Source organism: Taeniopygia guttata, chromosome 5, assembly GCF_048771995.1.
Source record: "Taeniopygia guttata chromosome 5, bTaeGut7.mat, whole genome shotgun sequence".
In the NCBI taxonomy this organism is placed as follows: Eukaryota; Metazoa; Chordata; class Aves; order Passeriformes; family Estrildidae; genus Taeniopygia; species Taeniopygia guttata.
Window position 1 is genome coordinate 40,665,470 of NC_133030.1, and position 21,177 is coordinate 40,686,646.

The window sequence follows — 21,177 nt, forward strand, 5'->3', positions numbered from 1 at the left end:
AAGAAGCAAATATTTCATACTGTATCATATGACTTTATATATGTCCATCCAAAATGTTTTTAAAAACACAGCATAATATGTCTTTTCCTCTACAGTTGTATTAAGTTAATAGCTTTGTACAAAGAAAAAAATTCTCAGAATAAACGTATTTAAAACATGCTTTTGTGTATATAGTAACCAATATTGTCCATCTGGCAAAGATACACTTTAATTGAAGTTACACAGAAAATAGCCACAGTACTTACCAGATGTCTCAATAACTCTAAGATAAAAATATATGCTTGAAACAAGATGTCTGGGAACACATGAGCAATATAAATTTGCCCCAAAAGTTCATCTGTTAACCATTGTATTGGCATCATCATTTCTTTCCTCCAAGTTCAATCTAACAGAAAGTTATAAACTTTGACTTTTCATCTTCCAGAAATACCAGCTTTCTTTTTAGAAGGGAAATAAAAAGAGAGAAAAAAAGAAATAGCAAGACAGACATGAGAACATAGTTGACTAAAAATGAGGCTGTATCTTCAACACTTAACTGAAAAACTGGGGATAAATAACTTCATTTTAATAGCTTTATTTTTACTTGCAAAAATACACACCAGATAAATACAATGTTTCAGGAACACAAGTACATTTCTTAGTACAAAATCTCCCCTTTCTATTCTCTACACACTTTTATGACACTATAACTAGAAGCTTTCAAAAAACTTCATTACAAACATAAAAAGAAGCTACTGAAACCTAGAAAATGCCTCTTTTCCTTTTGTACTTTCTCAAATCTCAGAATCATTGGCCTGAATCTCACTAGTCATTTAGGCAGTGGAGAAGGGACAGCTTGAGGCTTGTTTAGCTGAGGAAAACTATTAGAAGAATAAAGGTTGGAGGGCGGGCCAAAGGAAGCAATGACTTAAAATAGCCAAATAAGCTTAGTGGAAATCTGAGATAGGCTGGATTCTCTTCAGGTCATAGCATGGGTACGTAAAAATTCCACTTTGAATGCTAAAAATTGTACTGGCATATGACATCTTATACTGAATTGCTTAATTATACCGGTTCTTACAAGGACCTTATTGTTCAGCCCTGTGCTGTCACTGAATTCTTCTAATGTAGAATACAGCTGATGTCTCAAAAAATTTATCTTGATGTCCTTGGAACAGGAGTAAATTTAAAGGAATAGTAAAATGTAATATAGTAAATAATAAAAGAAATCAACTATCTAATTAAAATCCTCACATGTTTAGCATTTAAGGTTGATTCTCATGTTTACAGAAAACTCAGCTCTCACATAAATGTCCAAGAACTATGTAGAAAGAATCCCACAAAGAGAGGACAAGTAAGACATTAAAGGGGCCTGAGCTTATGATGTACAAGAGTTTGAGAGAATTGAGTCTGTTTAGCCTGGAGACAAGAAAGCTAAGGTGATTTAAGTTCTATCTTCCAACATCCAAATTTTATACAGGAGTCAGATTTTCTCAGAGGCTGACAACAGAAGCATGAGAGGCAGCACACAAAGGTTGCAACAGGAGGATTTGGGCTGGGTATAAGGCAAAATTCTTCACAGAGGAGGAACACAGAGAGGCTGCAGTCTTCATCCTTTAAGATTTCAAAATTCAACTAGACAAGGTATCTGAACATCCTGATCTAACCATGAAGTCAGCTCTGCTTTGAACAGAGATCCTTCCCAACTTAAAATATTTTTATGATTTTATACTATATTGATTATCATGGGGTTTAAGCCAATTTAATCAATTTAAATAAAGGAAAGTGATTTGAAGTTTATGAATGACTCAAATTGGTAGGAGAAATCAAATGGGTTATTATTTTAACTAAATACATGCTGGAATGTAAAAAGCACAGTCAGATTTCCTTTATCCTGTTTCAAATGAAATTCAATTGAGAGACAGAGGAAACATCACAATATGAAGAAAGCAAGTTATTAGGAATCTTCTAAATATTACCCATCTATTCTTCACTGCCACTTTGCCATTAAATAGGACTTTAGTTTTCCTTGTTTTATTAAATAATTTTGAGATAAGCGACATATGTCACTTGCATCTAAAATGCCAGTGCAAACATGAAGATGACATTACCAGAACTCCTTCAGGATTCTGTTACAAGGTCACATCCTGTCACTTTATACAAATATTATTCCTCTGTAAAGGAATTGGAATGTGAATGATTAATTGCAGACTAAGGACCAGAATCATATGCAGCCTTTTTAGAAAGAAAAAACAAAAATAAAGAAAGGAAAATCAAGACATTCTGTATAATAATTGCTTTTAGACATATTTGGTTCAACTATGGAAACTTCAAAGTTCTGAAGTAAAAGACTAAGAAATATTTGCTCATAACACAATGGCTACTTTGATAGATTTAGAACTTTAGAATGATGTGCTTAATAATTAGGTTTTAATTAAAAAGGTTGAATGGCTCAACTGAAAAAATGGATGTATTGAAGTATCTTGCTTAGTAATGTTACTAAAATCCTGTTCTACAAATCAAAATAAAGGATAATAAAAGAAAATCAGATCAGCATTTGGCAGAAAATACACTTTGATAGGCAAGTATCTATAACTGTAAGAGAGCTGGAGTAAAACGTTTTGCACAATAAGGAGTTGTATCCATTATGATTTTCAATCTCTTAAAAAGATAGACTACAAAAGAGAGTGCCCTTTGGTGCACAAAAAAACTCTGGGCAGCACTTCAAACCTACTAAATAAGTACTTATTAGTGGCTTCTTTAATGGCTTCTTGTGCTAATTTATTAAGCTGTTAGTTGTTTTGCAAGTTGTTAGGCATTTTCAGTAAAACAAAATATGTAAACCAGAGGCAATTATAAGGCAAAAATATAACTTAAAGTATTTTATTTATTCTGTCAATATAAAATAATTGCAATTTTTTTTTTCAGTAACATTTGATACACAGGTCAAAATTAGCTTAACATTTATGAGCCTTAGCCTACACTTCTTAATCAAGGACAGTTTTTATTGTGCTATCAACAGGAAACTTTCCTCCTAGTAAAAATCAGAGGATTAATATACCAAATAAGTTTAAGATTCTAATCTCAGTCAGTGGGGGAGAAATAAAATGTTTTACAGCTGCCACTGTCCCCAGTTATGCTTTTAAGGGAGGAAGCATGGGGGTTTTACCTTCACTGCCCTTTTGGGTGTCTCAGCCAAGACAGGAGGAAGTATTCCTTTGTAGAAGCCAAATAATCTATTGAAGAAAAAAAAGAAATTATTTTTGTATGGATAAACAATCTATCAATACCATACTACCAACTCTATTTTTGCATTTGAGTAAAGCAGCTAATCTTTCAGCATTTCCAGGCATACAGACAAATAATGATACTCTCTGCTTACTTGTTAAACAACTACTGTGCTACCAATTATATGCTGTTGAGACGATATAAAGAAATCAGCAATGAATATGTAAAAATTCAATCAATGTTTTCTGAAATACAGGAAATTGTATTTAAAAAGTGGGGAACATTTTTGACAATGAAAAAGAAGTATTATTCCATTGTTTTAATTTGCTTAGCACAGCAATGTTTGTATTAAAAACTGAAGCAATAAAATCACAAAATACAGATTTGGAAAAACCTGTGACTTCAGCAAGCTGCATACAAAACCACTGCTTTCTCATTTTCAGATGCTAGCTCATACGTATTTTGAAGTTTAATTTTAAACATGACTCAAAATATAAGAAGTTTTTTCTTTTAGAGACTTAGATTTAACTCAAGTTACCTATTCAGAGATCCATGACAGAACATGTATTTCATCTTGGAAAAAAACATTTGGGCGTTATCTTGTCACTGTATGTGTGTATATATCTCTATATCTATCTATCTATCTATCTATCTATCTATCTATCTATCTATCTACCTATCTATCTATCTATCTACAACCTGCTACATGCCAGCAGACATGGCATTTGCAGGCTGCCTGAGCTCTGCTTACAAGGTCAGTGTAGAATCATAATGCTGGGTCTTGGGAATGCTTTAAATGACAAGCAGTTTTAAAAATCTCCATGTGGTGTCGAAAAAGAGACAGTCCTTGTCTGCTAGGCCTGCACACTAACTTGGATAGTGCATGGTGAGAGTTCAGAAAGGCATTTAATGGAATCACCAAGAAGATCCATAGAATTATCAAGGTTGGAAGAGACCTTAAAGATCACCCAGTCCAGCCATCAACCCAGCACTATCACTGGTACCCCTAAACCACTAAACCACATCCCCCAGACACCTCTTGACTAACAGCTCATTAAATTAATACATGCATTAACTCTTTGTGTTCTAACAAAGTTAGAACTGTGGTCTAACCAGTGATGAGTAGGGGGGAATGAAGTAAACACCTTCCTTGACCTGATGTTAGCTAAAGCAGCCTGCTGAAGGAGCCCAGGATATCAGCAGACCCTTTGCTTGCAGGCCATATTGCTAGCTCGTGCCCAGCTTAGTGTCCATGAGGACCTACAGGTCCTATGCTGTAAATCTGCCTTCCAGCTGATTGGCCCTGAATATAACAGTGGTGTGTGGTTTATTTTCCCTCACACACAGGACTTCACACTTTCCCTTGGCGAACTCCATGAGGCTCCTGTCAGACCATTTCTCCAGTATGTCAAAGTCCACCTGCCTGGCAGTACAACCCTTTGGTATTACAGCCACTGTCCCACATTTGAATCATCAACAAACTTGCTGGGGGTACACCCTGCTCCATCTTTCAGAATATTAATGAGGATGTTGAACAGAGTTGGATCTAGTACTGACCACTGGAGTACACTGTTAGTTACTGGCCTCTAGTTAGACTTTGTACCACTGACCACCACCCTATGGGTCATTCAGCCAGTTTGCAATCCACCTCAGTAAGTACTAACAGAAGCTTTTGGCATCTTGTACCAAGCTCAACTCCAGATAGGCTTTGATTTCCCTAACCAAGTCTCTGCATGTTCAGAGTGTCTCCATAACTCCTCTCTTGTACCTGTCCCTTTTTCCACCTTCTGTATGCTTTCATTTATGTTTGAGTTTTGCCAGGAGTTCCTTGCTCAACAACACAGGCCTCTTGAGATCTTTGCCTGACTTCCTGCATTCTGGCATGAACTTGAGTGGAGGTGATCCTTGAATATTTTGCAGGTTTCCTGGACCCCTCTTCCCTCCAGAGCCCTTTATCATGGGACTTTTCCAAGCAGACCTCTGAATAAGTGACAGTCTGCTCTCCTGAAGTCTAGGCCTGTGAACTTGCTTTTTGCCCTGCTCCCTCTTCTCAGGATCTGAACTCCACCACCTCATGGTCACATGTTAAAAGAAAACAATGAAATTCATATTCCCCACGTGAATTTAAAATACTATAAATGCTACAAATACTACCAAGGCTCACTTTGACCATCGCCCCAGTGAGGCCTTCTTCATTTATGTGTTAGAGCTCCAATGAAACACTTCTCATTGACTCTCACTTGTATCAAGAAGTTATCATTAATGCTGCTGGATTGCTTATGCCCTGCAATGTTGTCTCTCCAGAAAATATCAAGGTAGTTGAATTCCCCATTAAGGATCAGGGTCTGTAAACATCAGGCTGCTTCTGGCTGTCTCTACAGGGCCCCATCTTCTTGTTGTTCCAGGTCAGGCAGCCCATAGTAGATGCCTACCAACAAATCACCACTATCGATCTGCTCTTTAATCCTTACCCATAAACTCTCATCATTCAACCTCAGGCACTCCAAGCTCCATGCACTCCAGTTGCTCCCTCTTTGTCTTCCTGGCCAGCCATTCATAAATGGTCTGTATCCCTCCACAGCAGCACTCAGTCCATCCACGGCATCCCTGGGATCCTGACGAGATCCTGCCCCTGCAGCTGCACACAGCTCTCCAGTTCCTCATGTTTATGTCCCATGTTGTGTGCCCTGGTGTGCAGGCTCTTCAGAGAGACTTCCTCACTCACATTCAACGCTCGAGGTGACCCCAGCTGAGCCCAGTTCATTCACGGTGTGCTCCTCGTGGTTCACTTCACCCCAGCTGCTTTGCTTGGCAGCCTCTGCATCGCTCCCTCAGAGCTGCGCTAACTCCCCCTCCCTCAGGGCTCCTGGTTTAAAGCCCTCTTTACCAGGTCAGCCACACTGCAGCAAAGATATGTGTGCAAAGATACCACTCTGCACCTGATGTCAGGCTGATCTGCCTATTGTAAGACTGACACTGAAGACTTTTTGCTGGAGGAACCTCTACTGTGAACCAGGAGAATCTGCAGAGCTGAGTAACCATATTCATGGTTCTATGAATCCCTAAAAAGTGAAGCAATCTCTAAGTGGCTTTCGCTGCTTTATTCCTCCTTCCTATTTGGAAGCAAATCTTTCCATGGAAAACAGACAAGAAGGAGTTAAGGTCTATTCCTATGGAACACATTAAGTTTAGAAATCTAAAAACACATGAAACGTTGAGGATATACATCCATATATGCAATATGTAATTCAGTAAACATGGTAAGAGCTAGCTCAGTATTTAATTATGAGCTGTGGTTAAGGGTTTTTTTCCCTTCCTGATTTGAAATAGAAACAGAAAAAAGGTTAGTAAGCACAGTCAGTGAGATGAAAGGAATAAATAAAAGGAGGAAGTAGAAGACAATGCCATCCCATCACTGCCTATTGTCAACTGACTAATTTTTTGCATAAAGTGTAGTCGCTTTTAGAACCTCCTGTGCCTGAGGTGGAGGACAAGCAGCTGCCCACAACTTTTACAAATAACATTTTACAAATTGTACCCATTAAAGATAGTTATTTCAATCTTTGCAGAATGAACCATTTATGTAATTAAAAAAACTAGCATGATAGTAACAAAAACTTGACTGGCTTTGCCAGTCAAAAAGTACATACACAATGATCTTATACTTCTGCTTTGCTTGACCAATTGAGTTAGCCTATTTACTCATAGAGTATGTATTTTTTTCAAAGTCATCTAATGAACAGTGATGACATTTCACATTTGAGAGATATTATCACCTGGACTCAAGCCTTCCTTCAAAAAACTGATGTTCAGAAAAATTATGACAGCAGCAATAGCAATCACTGCAGGGTCTGATAGAAGAAAGAGGAGATGACATCATATCCCTAGCTAGAGACACTGGAAAGAACAAATAAATTTCTAACAGAAACACAGCTACATCTTATTTTGTTTCAGCATTAAGGGTCTAAATGAACATCACCATTCAATTGTATTCTGGGCAAGAGCCCAAACTCATCTTTGCAGCAGTTGATTTTGAAACATTACAGTCAATCACATCTTCTCAATTTGTTCTTGCAGGCTTTCCCTATCCTTCTGGTTTCCATTTCTTGTTTGGAAGCCTTGAGTCATTCACCCTGGCAAGAGGACCAACCTAAATCAGTTATTTTCTCCGAATTATACTGAAATTGGGATCTTGCTTAGCTTGTTGTTTTCTTCCTCTGCCTTTCACATAATTTTCCCTTTAAGGATCTAATAAAGCTGATTGAAGGCATAAGCACAATATTCCCTTTCTTTTGTTGCTGTCAAACCCAAGGCATTTACCCACATTGTTTTATAATTGAAACAAAAAAACCTCTTAGGTCCAATTCTGCTTTCATTACCTCTGCATTATCCCAAGCATAAAAAAAAAGACCTGGCTTTCATGACCACATCAGTTACATGAAACAAATGCACAATTTTCAGATTTTATGAAATGTTTTATTTAAACAAAGAGAAGGAATTTTGAAGACCTGATTTGTAAAAAGGTGGGTGTTGTTCAAAAAGAGGAAGCAAATATTTCTAAATATAATTAACTTTGCTTAAAATTTCATTTATATCAGGAAAATGGTATCTTTCATTTTCATGCTACGTAGCATGTTGTGAATTTTCTACTAATAGAAAATAAATGATTGGACACTGGGCAATACTTTAACATAACTGTAATATAACTTTGTGTTGACTTAGCTGGATTTTTAAAAGATTTTAAATTCCCAGAAGTTGTAGAAAAACAAGCAAGTGCTTAGTGAAGGCCGGCGCAAATTAGTACCTACCATTGAGAATAAGGGACTTATATTTAGCCATTTATTTTGAGAGCTGCAAGCCACTAACCAGTTCACACATCTAGTCCACCCTCAATCCCAGCATTTACAACTATTTCCCCAGCTGAGGAGGTATGCTATAGGGAAGGCTGAGTGTCATTCTGGGACAACTGGCACAGACTTCAGCATCTTGAAAAGATATTAAAGGTTGGACACATTCACAGAAAATCAGGCTTGGACACTCTTGCTCTCTAAAAAGATTTTTTTTTCTTGTGAAGTATGTTATGTATATTATCCTACTGAAAATGTTAAATAGACATCTCTACAGGAACCCCATATAAACCTATCAATGACACAGTTAGCTAAGCTGGCTTCTGAATTTCTATTATGCAGCTATATTTCTTTATTTATTCTGTGTCTGCTACACAGATATCTGCCATTTTAGATATTGGCACTAAATATTAAGTCCTCACTTTCATAGCATATTTCACTTTTTTTTTTTTTTTTTTTTTTTTTTTTTTAATGAAGCTTTCATTGCAAGACCTGGGAATTAAGGAAAAGCATAAATATTTTTTGCAGTAAGTAAAACAGAATTATATGTGACTCTGTGCCTGTAGTAATACTGTTACACTACATGCTAAAAGAAGACCAAGCCTCCAGCTATAGGAATACTAGAAGCAGACCAATTAATGAAAGAAATCTGTCAAATAAGTTAGGACAACACACTGTATGAAAAGTGACTGGTTAAAAAGGAAGAGGCTGTCGGTGAAAGCTATTAAGATACTTCAGGAAAGGACTAACAGTGGAGAAGCGGGCTCAGAAGCAATCAGACTGGCCAAGAAATGGATTAATAATCAGCATCAATCCCCCTCACTTATTCAAAATGACAGTCATCACTGTATTTACTGCATGTGGGTCAGATTATGAGTTATTATGATCCATCATCCATGTGACTGTTATTCTTACTGAGAAATGAGTATTTCTTCCATGAGTTTTAATCACCTCTCAATCTCTTGGTCAAAACCCTTGCTAATTTTTTGGTTTTCTAAGCTGCACTCTGAATTTATATGAATATAAATCCCTCAAGAAACTGAAAGAGGAAAATTTTTCCTTCCTTGCTTGTGTCTATGGCACTAAAAAAGTAAGAATAAAAAAGAAAAAAAGAATATTTGTTAAAATTTCTTTCTATTCAAATAATGGTATTTTATATTTTTTTACTTTTATATATTATTTACATATTTCTCGCATGCTTTCTGTGTTTTGCTATACCCAAGCAACTAAGAAAAAATAATCTAGCAAGGTGAAGGTATAGCCTCTCATTGTAACATGCAACGTAGCTTCAACAGTTTCCCATGGGTGGAAAAAGGACTTGTTCAGGATTTTTGTCCCCAAGGATGATTATAAATTAGTTATTTATGTGGTACATTGTTACTGTGTACTGTGCCTGTCTAATAGATTAATGTGAACTAAATTAGATTGGATTTTAAAAAATGTAGATAGGCGTACACCTCTGTTCCTTACTCTGTAACTGCTAAGGGCCTGTGCAGCTGGGCTGGCACTACTTCCAGGGAGGAATGGGGCTGCTTGGGAGCATGGTGGGAGCTGGCAGGCACTGAGGAAGGACCTTGCCAGCTGCAGCATCTCTGCTGCAGCACCGTGCTGCTCCCCTGCTGCAGCACCTCCGCTGCAGCACTGTGCTGCTCCCCTGCTGCAGCACCTCCACTGCAGCACTGTGCTGCTCCCCTGCTGCCAGCCCAGCCAAGTGCTCGGTCTGGGCTCCTGCCACTGCTGCCTTCCGAGCACTTTCCTCTGCTCTGGCCCCAACACCAACGAACAAAACACCAGTTTGGCCCATGCTTCTGAGAAGCCTTAAGCTGGTCTGTTTGATGTATTTCCTGTTGAAATCAGTGCAAATGGCAGCGTTATTATCACTGGCAGCTGGTTTAGGCTCTTAAAAAAATTACCTGCATGTAATCACTAGCCAGGCTGTAGAATGGGACTGCATGTCTCATTTCTTACAACTGACAGCATTTCTTCCCCCAAAGACTTTCCCTCTAGCTGCCCCTTTGTTTGCAAGAGGAACAAGCTACAGACATGCCAAAACAGCTTTGCCTAGAGCTTCTGAAACAGAAAAATTCTTCACTGCATTTTGGATTGTCAGGATTGGCAGAATGTTTCATTTCTTCAGAAGCAGTTTTAGTTGTTCAAACACTAGAAGAGAATTTACAGGTTTTTTTCCCCTTTTGCCAACAGTACTGCCGCAACTGGTACAACAGGAAGCAATCACTGTTTAAAAGTAGCTCCACACCTATGTCTATTGAGGCGAAAGAATGCAAGAAAATTATTTTTAATTTTGATACTAGGGCGAAAAAATAGATGTTTTAGGAGATATGCTTAGAAACTGCATCTGACAAAAAAAAAATCACAGAGAGGATAATTAGATGTTTTTTCTGGAAAAGACTGACAGCATTTCTCTGTGTTAAAATGATGCTGTGATTCATTAAATGAAAAGTCATGAGATGAGCAAATTTTCTGTGCTTGCCCTGGGAATGTGTTCTACTTAAATTGGTTGTGACTTCATAAAATACAACATTAAGTTGTTTTAATTCCATCAGAAAAAATGTGGCTCAGGAAGGAAATTTTTGATTGCAAGTTAATGTTAGCCTTCATTGGAATAAGTTATGCTCTTCAATATCCACATGCATAATCCCTTGGGAGTTATATGACGCCATGTATTCTTTCCCATCTGCTAGTTGAATATGAGATTCAAGAGGCTTTCAGTGTCATTATACAGATTAGTGACTCTCCCAGAGGAATCTAGGTTCATGATACAGTGAATAACTCACAATGAGATTCTGAAGACCAACATTTAGAGATCATTTTGTGTTTGTATGAGTTTTGCACCTGCAATTATTTGTGCTTATAATTTAGGTTACTTAGATGTTTTTAACTTACAGATGCAATCAGTGATGTAGATACTTAAACTCAACTGAACTGCAGGCAACCATAACTGCAGGTGCAAAATTTTGTCTGCAATTATTTGAACTCATAAACACATCCATTTCCTGAAGTCTACAGTAAAACTAGGCCAGCAGTGGTTTTATGTAGTACATTTAACAAACTAAAAAATCATGCATAATTTTCCCAATTTTCAAAAACGCGCACGACTATTCATTTTAGCATTAAAATGAATACAGTATCATTAAAAATATACCAACATGAACTAAACAATTTGGTTTCATTTTCTAACATCTTGACCTTTGGAGTGGTTTTCTTACTCTCTTTACAGTACCTGTAGCAGGAAAATAAGGAAAGATCCCTGATTTTGCAGCAGCAATAATGTTGATAGTTGCACCAGTAGAGAGCAAAAGTGCTATGTACACTGAGATCAAAGTGTGCAGATTTTGTAGCACTATTCAAGGCAGTGAACAGCACCATGAACATACTGGCACTTGAATTTCCACCTGGCAGGCAGTTGTGGCATCTAGACATACCAGGGAGTGAAAGGCACACAGATGTGTTAGGAAGCTTGTAATGAATGGCAACTGCCTGCCTAAAGACAAATACCTGTGTTTGTAATCTTATATGAAAGTTTCCAGAAAAGTTTTAAGTACTTGGGAGCAAGAAAATAATTCTTTGAAGAGCACAAATTTCCTACAGATACAGCTAGTGTCCCTAGATACAGAGGCAGTGTCACAGATCTTTTCCTTCACCCTTCCAGGGCCATTGTGTAGTGCGATACAGTGTGGGCACAGGTGTGAAACCCAGCTCCAGCTCCTTGTTCCAGACAGCTCATCCCAGCCCAGGTTACACTGCTTAAGAAAACTCTGTCACATGAAGGTCTACATTATATACTGACAGTCATGGATGCAGGAGCAATGACCAAAAGTATACCTCCTACTCCTCATGCACCTAAACCATGCTAACAATACCATAGGGGTTAATACATTTTCCTCAGTGTTACTCTCATCTAAGAACAAAAGGAGTTAACAGCTAATACAAATTTAATTTCTTTTTTCTTTAATCACAATACATTTTAAACATGGAAGGTCCCTTTTCAGTCAAGATGCAGCAATATTTTCAAACAGGTTCTACATTAAATACTATGATAGTCCCACAATATGATGACATTTTGCTTGTTCTTCTTGCACATACTACAACAGAAAGCACTATGATGTCATGTGATTACTTTGTAAGGTGACTAACCTTGAGTTTCTCTAAGAGAAAATGGATCAGGAAGGTAAGGTTAAATAACTGAGAAATTAAGAAGATTTACCAAAATATTATAAACAACTTTTGATTGTTAAACTATTAGAAACAGATTTTTCAAGAGTTTGCACCAGGGATATACCTTTAAGATGAAAATCCCCCTACAAGATTGTGATGCAGAGTTATGTAAATAATTTTTGATACTAAATCAACAGGCAAGGCAAATGTATGAAGAGTAGTGTAGAAGTGGCTGTCCTGAATATTATTAATTGCTAATTGTCCTAATTGTTATTGCATTTTATTATTCAGTGATCTACTTTTGTTTTATGTAGCCTTATCTTACCTGCCAACAGTGTCCTCATCTGTATAGGCATCTGTAAAGAAACCTGACAGGTTTTTTCTTAAAAAGTGATGGAGTCTGTTTCTTGGTGATGTGGCAGTTTGTACTGGATTATTTATTTTTTAAAAAAGCTTGCAATGTATTCTTTAAGCAGCAGACCTGCCTCAGCAGGTTTAACCTGAACATCTCTTTTGAAATGTTTTCTTTTTCTCAATATACTCTTCTGATCCAGCACTCTTCACAACTTGAATTCTTCTGCAGAAAAGAAATTTTGCCACTTGGGCATTGAATAAACAAAACAAAGGAACCCTCCCTCCTAAGTTACTTTTGAAAGCATAAAAGGTATTTTAGTTTGGAAAAAAATGAACAAATAGTTTGATATAGCAATTCAAGTAAATACAATATGTGCTATTTTACAGTCTACAGTGTGGTTTTTTTTTTGTTTCAAAACTTTCTGCATTTTATGACTTAAAATAAAAGTACCTTTATAACCACCATGTCAAAAAGAAAGTAATTTTTGATCAAATTTGCTTTTCTGCTAGATCTTGATTTTCTCTGAATTTCCAAAAGAGAATCTTTTTTCCTTTGTAACTCACAAACATGCCATGAGGCTTGCTTGGTTACCACTCTGTGCTGGATCTAGAATTCAGACAGATAAGCCAGAGGTTACCATTACACCTCTGGGAGCATTACTTGCCATGATCTCACATCTGAGTGTAACTGCAATTTGCAACCACATTACTTCCTTCTTCCCCATCATCAGAGAGCATTACAGAGTCGATATAAACAGCACTAGACACAACTCAGTGATTGCCTGGTGTTCTACAGAGTTGATGTAGACATGTGAAAACCTTACCTATGGACAGTACAGCCAGCAAGGACATAAGAGCACAGCTGTTTTCTTAACTGGGGTAACAGGCTGCTTCCTTGCAAACAGCTGTGGAAGACAAGAACCTGTCTCTGCTGCAAGCAGTTTTGCAAGATGAGTGTAGGCAGAGATCTCCAAGTGCAATGATTTGGGCTGTAATTGTAGCAGGTCTTGAAGGAACACATGGTAAAGTTGATTGGAGTGCCAGGCATCCACAGGCAATGCTCCAAAAAAAAAAGCATCCAACTTGATCAGCATTGATACACAACACAGTAGGTTCTTTTATGAGTTCTGTTTTGCTATAAGGTAAAAATTTTGAAAAGTCCATGAATGTCACTGAGCTTTTAATAAAATGTGTGTCCATAGTTCAAGAAAAACTACAAGTCTATTATTTTATACTGAAACTATTCATTCTCACAGGCCTTTCACTGTAACAAGTAATATTTTTATTCTATTTTTTAAAAAGAATAACTGAAACAGATTATACTATAACTAAATGTTAAAAGATTTTTAACATGAAAACTGATTGTGAAAAATTTGCAGATGTATGATACTGCTCCACTTTTTAAATCTATATATTTACCTTAAAATATAGGAATTAATGCTATACTGTGCCTGATACTTTATTGCAAGTTATACTGCAAAACTCAGCAGTGTTGTCAACAGCCTTGAGTTCTCCTTTTGGGTTACAAAAATTGAGACAAGGGTATCATCTGAGGCCAGCTGAAGATAATCTTAAGAGCTGCATAAACAAAAAATTGAAGAACTCTTAAATTGCTAAGCACTAGTATTTCTGAAAGCTGTAGTTTATCTTAACTTCTGTTCTGTCATGATGCATTGGTTGGTTTATGATGAGTTTTTCCTCCAAGGAGGAACATACTTTTTAGAATTTTTACCCTTTCTTATGTGATGGAGAGTAACAGAGCTATGGACAGTTCTCCAGTGAATCACCTCTTACTGAAGTCAGAGTAGCCCTCTTTATTTTAATAGCATTTATACCACATCTTTTGCAAAGATGTTTTAAGAGAGACTTTGGAGTACATAATTACCCCTTTTCTTTCATAGACTATACATTCCTTAATTTTTCCTCTAAGCACCCAAGACCTTTTTAACTGTGGCTGTCCCTTTATATTTTTCTGGTTTTTTACCTATGAAGGCTATAACCCCAGTTCCAAGTTTGTTTTCCAAAGACAGAACAGGGCAGAGTACTGCTATATTCAGGCTTGAAGAAAAACCAGTAATCTAACTTATGAATACTGATATATGTCTATTTTCCTGTACAGATCTATACTACTAACAAACACAACCAGCCTTTCATGAATTCTACATTTTGATTCAGGGTTTGTAACAGAAATTATTTTTTGGTTTAGAGACACTTAAAAACGGCATAAATATGTTCTGATGATGAATGCTTAAACTTACACTTGGGGATATGAAAAAATCATAATCAGTAGAGCGGCAAGAGAAATGCAATGCTTTCCTTTGCCTCCAGTGTCTGCCCTACATGGACCCCTCAGAAACCACAAAGCATTGCCTCATAATGTAATGAATACTTGTACTTTGTAGAAGAAGCATATTTACCACGTATACAGAGAGAGAATGAGGCAGTGCAGTGAGCCCTGGTACTGCAGCTCGAGCCTGCTACCATTTGAGCTAAAGCAGAACTACATTAGCTGGCACTAACAGCAGTCCATTTATCCTGGCTGCAGGCAAGCTGTCTTGAGGCAGCAGCACAGTACACACACAGCCACAACCAGTTTTCAACCAAAATGAGCAGAGAAAGGAGCTAAGGAGAAAAATACAACCTCGTATTAAGTTTAATGTATATACCTGCCTGATTAATTCATTTTTCAAAGTTATTTAAGCTGCTGGGAATGCAGCTTTCCTACAAGACATTATATTCAAGTGGCACTATATCACAGCAAGTCAAGCACATAGAATCATCTCAGAGATGACAAATAATAAAGTAGTACTTTAGATTTTCAGCTTATTCACTCTGTATTTGTTTGTGATGATGTGGTAAAAAAATGCTTTGGATCTCATTTTTAACCATTTTACTGGACATCTGGTGTTTGCTTCTTAAAGTTTCACTATTACCAGGGTCACTGTAATCCTATAGCACATCTGGGCCAAATTCCCTGGCAGTTTTTAGTGAATTCTGTGGCAGTGGAAACATCTGTTACTGCACACAGTTCCACACACAGAGAATTGTGAGGAGCTGCAAAATTTTCTTGGACGTTTTGCATTTTGGTGTCCAGGAAATTACCCACTGGTAATGGATGATCTTTTAGTTGGCTGTTTTTTTTTTTTATCTTCTATGGGATATGTCCAAATCAAGTAAAACCACAGAGATTCTAATCACTAACATTTTATTTTCATCAGTTATTAAAGAAAACAGCGGTGCCTCAGTCTTCATGTTTTCAGAAGTACACACAGCCTTTGGAAACGTTTTCTTGGAAATGGGTGAACTGATGCAATGTGAACTGGCCTAGTCACCGAAAATGTTGAGAACTACAAACAAAGACTAGGCCTGAATACTTGAAGAGAAGTTTAACACAACTTCGTCTTGCAACAAAGTATCAGACACAGTATAGCATTAATTCCTATATTTTAAGGTAAAAATATAGATAAAAAAAGTGGAGCAGCATCATACATCTGCAAATTTTTCACAATCAGCTTTCATGTTAAAAATCTTTTAACATTTAGTTATAGTGTAATCTAAATTTCAGTTATTCTTTTAAAAAAATAGAATAAAAATGTTACTTGTTACAGTGAAAGGCCTGTGAGAATGAATGTTCTGGAAGACATAGTTTCTTAGTCCCCGGATCCTGAAGTATTTGTGCTAACTGGTTAGGATAAAATCAGTATGTTACAATTGCCTGGACTTGACCCAAGAATTTGCTTGCAAAACAAAAACTAAAAAACAGAAAACAAAACAAAAACCAAACCAAACCAAACCAACCACCTTCTCCCCCCCCCCCCCAAAAAAAAAAAAACCCCAAAAAAAAACAACCTGGAAAAAAGCCTAAAAAACCTCAACCAACCAACCAACCAACCAAGAAAATCCTGGCACCGGGTTTCTTTCCAGTAGTGTAACACATCACTGATTAAATCACCAGAGGAGTAAACTCTATTTGTTCTGTTACTTGTTGAGTGACTGAGTAAAATATCATCTACATCTCAGCCTTATTCCTAATCAGAATTAAATGATACATTCTTAAGAATTATAGTAAAGAGGAAGGAGGGAAGGAAGGAAGGAAGGAGTGGGGAGATGACAGGACAAGAGCAGAAGAAGTGAAAATGTTATACCTCTGATGGATGTGCAAGAAGACTTTTTGGTTTGAAGTTCTTTTCAGGGTGACTGAAGGTATGCTCAATAGGGATAAAATCCCCTTTCACTTTGCTGTATTTGTTCTCATACAGATTAAACACAAATTGGTCTTGAAGACAGGGAATACGAGCAATAGTCTAGGTGGAATGCAGAGAAGAGCCAGAGACGATGCCTGGAACAGGAAACCTCTGATATACCCTACCAGACCGAGGCAGAAATACCCTCCTTACTGTAAATAGGTAAAACTGAGCCTCCAACAATAAACCAATCCCCTTCTCCCCAAATGGATTTCCTTTTTATGTCAAAAGACTAATCCATGCTATCACATCTTCATCTGTATCCAATCATGCTTAAAAGGAAGGAAAAAACCCCTCTCTATCATGCTTCTTGTCAATTGTGCATTAAGAAAAAATAATCCCTCTTGATCACTGACAGTGACTTGCTGAAGCTCTGAAGCATGATGTAAGCACAGTCATTACTCTAATGCAAACGTCCAAGTGTTATGGTAGGTTCAGGGCAGTGCAAGATTTCCTGTTCTCAAAGCTTAATACATGACGAGCTATGAGACTACACTGCAAACCCAGGAGGGACCCCTTAGGATACATCATTTACTCACACAACTTTTCACCTAGAAACTATATTAAATAATATTTGTATAGACTTAAGTAATGGCCTTCCAGCAGAAGTCTTCCAGATGATTGGTGCAGTGTTTTTCTGCATTCAGAAAATGCTGTGTTTGAAGGCTGCACTTGCTTAACATCAGACTCCAGATACTGGCTGTGGTGAGCAAAGCTGAAAATCCATGAACTTCTAGGTGCCAGAAAACCTCTTCTATAGGTGAAAAATATATCTATCCATAGCAATCAAGTAACTCTTTTCAATATTCTCTTTTACAACCAGATGAACTTAGCCCCTCAATTTTTATGACACAAGATTTATCTTCCTGCTGGTACAGTTTTGTGGACCTCACAGACTTCTTCATATTTCCTCAATATTTTCTTTAGCATGTTGATTTAATTCAGTATTTTATAAGTTGTGTTACCAAAGTAATATAGAGGGGCAAAATTCCTTACTATGCCTTTGTTGTGTGTGCTTTAGGATTGCATGATCCTTTTTGCCATGGTGCAGTTCTATGAGTTCATGTTATGTAACTCTCTTTAATAGTTAATTTTTTCACCTAAGACAATATTGTCTGCATTGTTGATATAGTACGTATAATCTCAATTTTGATATCCCCTCCATTTACTTTGTATTTGGCCATATGAAAATGCCTATAGTTGCACAGTAACCATGAAATTGATGGTGTAATTCTAAAACAATAATCTGTTCTCACTTACTGCCCCATCAGCTTTTGTGCCTATTGAAACAATTACCAACTTCATTAAGTGTTTTCAGGGAATAAAACTCAATACTGATTCTAGAGGGATAGGCCTGGGATGAATTATACATTTAATTCTAGAGATTACGATGGCTTTGAAGCATTCCCAAACCAAGCTTGAGAAAACCAGAGACTTTAACTGATAATATTTCAGTATGCATATTTAAAGTGTGTGAAAGTATTGGTTTCACTTCAGGGATATTCTGAATTCTTTAATCTGCCTGGCAGACAGAAAATTCACCCCACTGGCAGAAAGGTCACCTGAAAAGATAACTGGGCCATGATTCCACAAATCCAATTTAGCTCATTTGAAGGTCCATTTGGTATACTGGTTTGCTGAGTGAGGACAACTTTTTCAAGAAATTTTTTTATATAAACAGTATTGAATATTACAGCACTAAAATCATAGAAGGTGAAGCCCTTTTATCTGATTTGTGTTATCTAGGTAAATTATTTTCTAAGTGTTTTAAATGAATAATGCTAATAATGAGGGGAGAATGTTTGTACTTATAAAGGACAATTATAATGTATTGCATATCTCAAGAGATTATTTGATAACTATTTTCTTTCCATTCAATAGTAACACGTACCACTTTCCTTCCTTATGCGAAAAAGGACTTCCTAGTTGTGATGACAGAAAATGGCTTATGAAAATATTAAAGAGCTAATATCACATAGCCAACTAGTTTTCAATTTAACAATCATGCAGGTAGTGAAAATAGCTTCATTGGCTCAATGTGGAATTAAAGTCAAAGTTGTAAGCTACAGTCTTACTGATAAAAGACTTGGCAATTCTCTGTCATCTTTAAATAAACAATTTAATCTAGTTCATGTTGTGTTTCTTCGTTTTGCTTTAATCACTTTATGCTATAATCACAGCCACAGTGAGACATTTTGGTATCCAAGGGAGTATCTCCAAACCTTAGGCACTGCCCCCACCAGCGCTCTAGCCAGGCTGCCCTTGCCATTTGTGTTCTCTGCTCTCTCTTCCCAGGTGGCAGCTACAGCAACTGAAATTTGCCAAATTTACCTCCAACAGTTTTGGCTGTTCTTGAATTTTGGTTTCACACCCATTTGAGACAAATCAGCACTACTGTGAAAGAAGAAATAATTTTATTTCCCCATTTTCCTTTCCCAGTCTCTCTGTCCTCCTCCGCAACAGCCCGTCCATTCTGCTGGCAAAAGGTCTGTGAGTGACATGATGACCTAGCCACGGTGAATCTTTCTGGATTAGCAACACATTTCTTTTTAAGTGGCCAGGTTAATATTAACCCAATCATTTCCCCAACATCCAAGACTCCTGACCAGAAGCAGAAGGGCATGTGCTGGCACAAAGGAGAGTGTGGCACAAAAGTAGGAATGCATGACTCTAGGCACACAGCACACATCACTTCTGGTGGCAGAGCTGGCTAAAGCATCCATGAACAATGGCTTTGGTTAGACAGAAATCAGATGTAGTCTGTTATGTTTTCCTCTTTAACCTGAGTTTGGATGTATGGTTCACATCTTGCTGTGTATTATACTCCTCCAGCTGTGCTACAATAATGGCACCTCTCCCCTCTCATCAGGCAGTAATTTTGAATTAAAATGCCTCTTCTAGGGATGGCTTCTAAAGTACAACACATACCACCTCGTGAATGTGGTAACCGATATGTCGACATTCCAGAGTGCTAAATAGGTGAGGATGTTGGCTTTCAGGAACAATCCCTTGCCAGATAATACTTCATTATCTGACAGACCATCTGGTTTCCAGTCCATCAATGCTATATTACTACAGTCAGCTCGCTATGCTTGATTATTGCCCAACATTTGTATTACTTTGTAAATAATAGAACTCAGAAAAAGAATCTTCCACAGACTGAGCAAGACAAATCACCACTTGCTTATGTACTTGTCATTGTCATTTTTGGATAATGGCCAAACAGTGGATTTTTGTCCATGTGACTCGTGAATTCAGAGTACAGCATACCCCATTGTTATCAGGAGAAAGATCACCAACTTTTAATTGCACAATATATATAAACACAGCTGGCCTCGTGACTCATTCTGTAATGCAATATGTTACTCCCTAAAATTCTGTTTCAGGTGTGACCTCAGGACTCTTTCTATTCCAGTTGTTGAAGTCTCTGAGATTTATGGTGATATACTCCTAGACTATCATGAATATTTAAAGAATATTTTTTTTCTTGGATTTTAGAAGGAATGTGAATGAAAAGCTGTATCTATTGTATATCCCTTTGGTGTCTGTTCTGTCTGGTGTCTTAAGAATGAGTAATCAGACGAATGTGCATTTTATAATTCCATAAGCAATGATAGCTGATCTCTTTACAGTAAAATGGGCATTTCTTCAGTGGGAGGAATGTGACCATGGCAACATAATGACATTACAGAACAAGATCAGGAAGAACAATATTAGCTGCATGTATTAAAACAGTATATATTTACTTATGAATAAAAATAGTGCTTTAGTGTAGTTAATAATATAATGAAAGTTTTATAAATAATTTATCGGCTTATAAGTGAAGCTGGTCCTCAATCCTTATTTGCTACCAGAATTTCACTTTTGTGCATAACTCCCCTTTCCACAGGAATCAGCAATCTCTTTACTTTCTTTCAATAGTCTTAGGGTAAAATTCCAGTTATCCCTCTGTAACTGATATTGTCATCCCTGCCAATACACAGTCTTAGTACTAATGTGTGGGTCAAAATCTAGATGCCTAATAAAAGTCTATGGCCAAATAAATAAAACTCAGAACAAAATATTTTTGGAAAAAATTATGATTAGCTTCCTGTGAAAAATGCATAAATAAACAATGAAATAAATGTGTAATATTTTTTCTATTTTTTTCCCATAAATGGAATACTTTTACAGTGAGCACGCTAGACACTCATGATCACACTCTTGCTGGACATGTCTGAAATTCTTTTTCCACTAATGAAACACAAATATAAATATAATGAGTTAGGGTGTTTAGGCCAGGCTTCCTCCCAGGGAGGTTGGTGGCAGAGAGAAGTGAGGACTAAGTCTCATTCAGGAGAGTAACCTGT

General features: G+C 37.1%; 1 protein-coding gene across 6 annotated transcripts in view; it reads right to left on the reverse strand.

Annotated features, from left to right (window-relative positions):
• The window catches only part of SLC25A21 (solute carrier family 25 member 21), a 233,483-nt gene that overhangs the window by 18,560 nt on the left and 193,746 nt on the right, over positions 1–21,177 (reverse strand). For 4 of the 6 annotated variants that reach the window (XM_072930234.1, XM_002199821.6, XM_072930235.1 and 1 more), the window contains exon 4: positions 3,149–3,215. In XM_072930234.1, coding sequence (XP_072786335.1) covers positions 3,149–3,215 — 67 coding nt within the window. Of the gene's footprint in view, positions 1–245; positions 438–3,148; positions 3,216–21,177 lie in introns of those variants that run through there. The other 2 variants (XM_030274678.4, XM_041716769.2) reach the window with 2 other exon arrangements.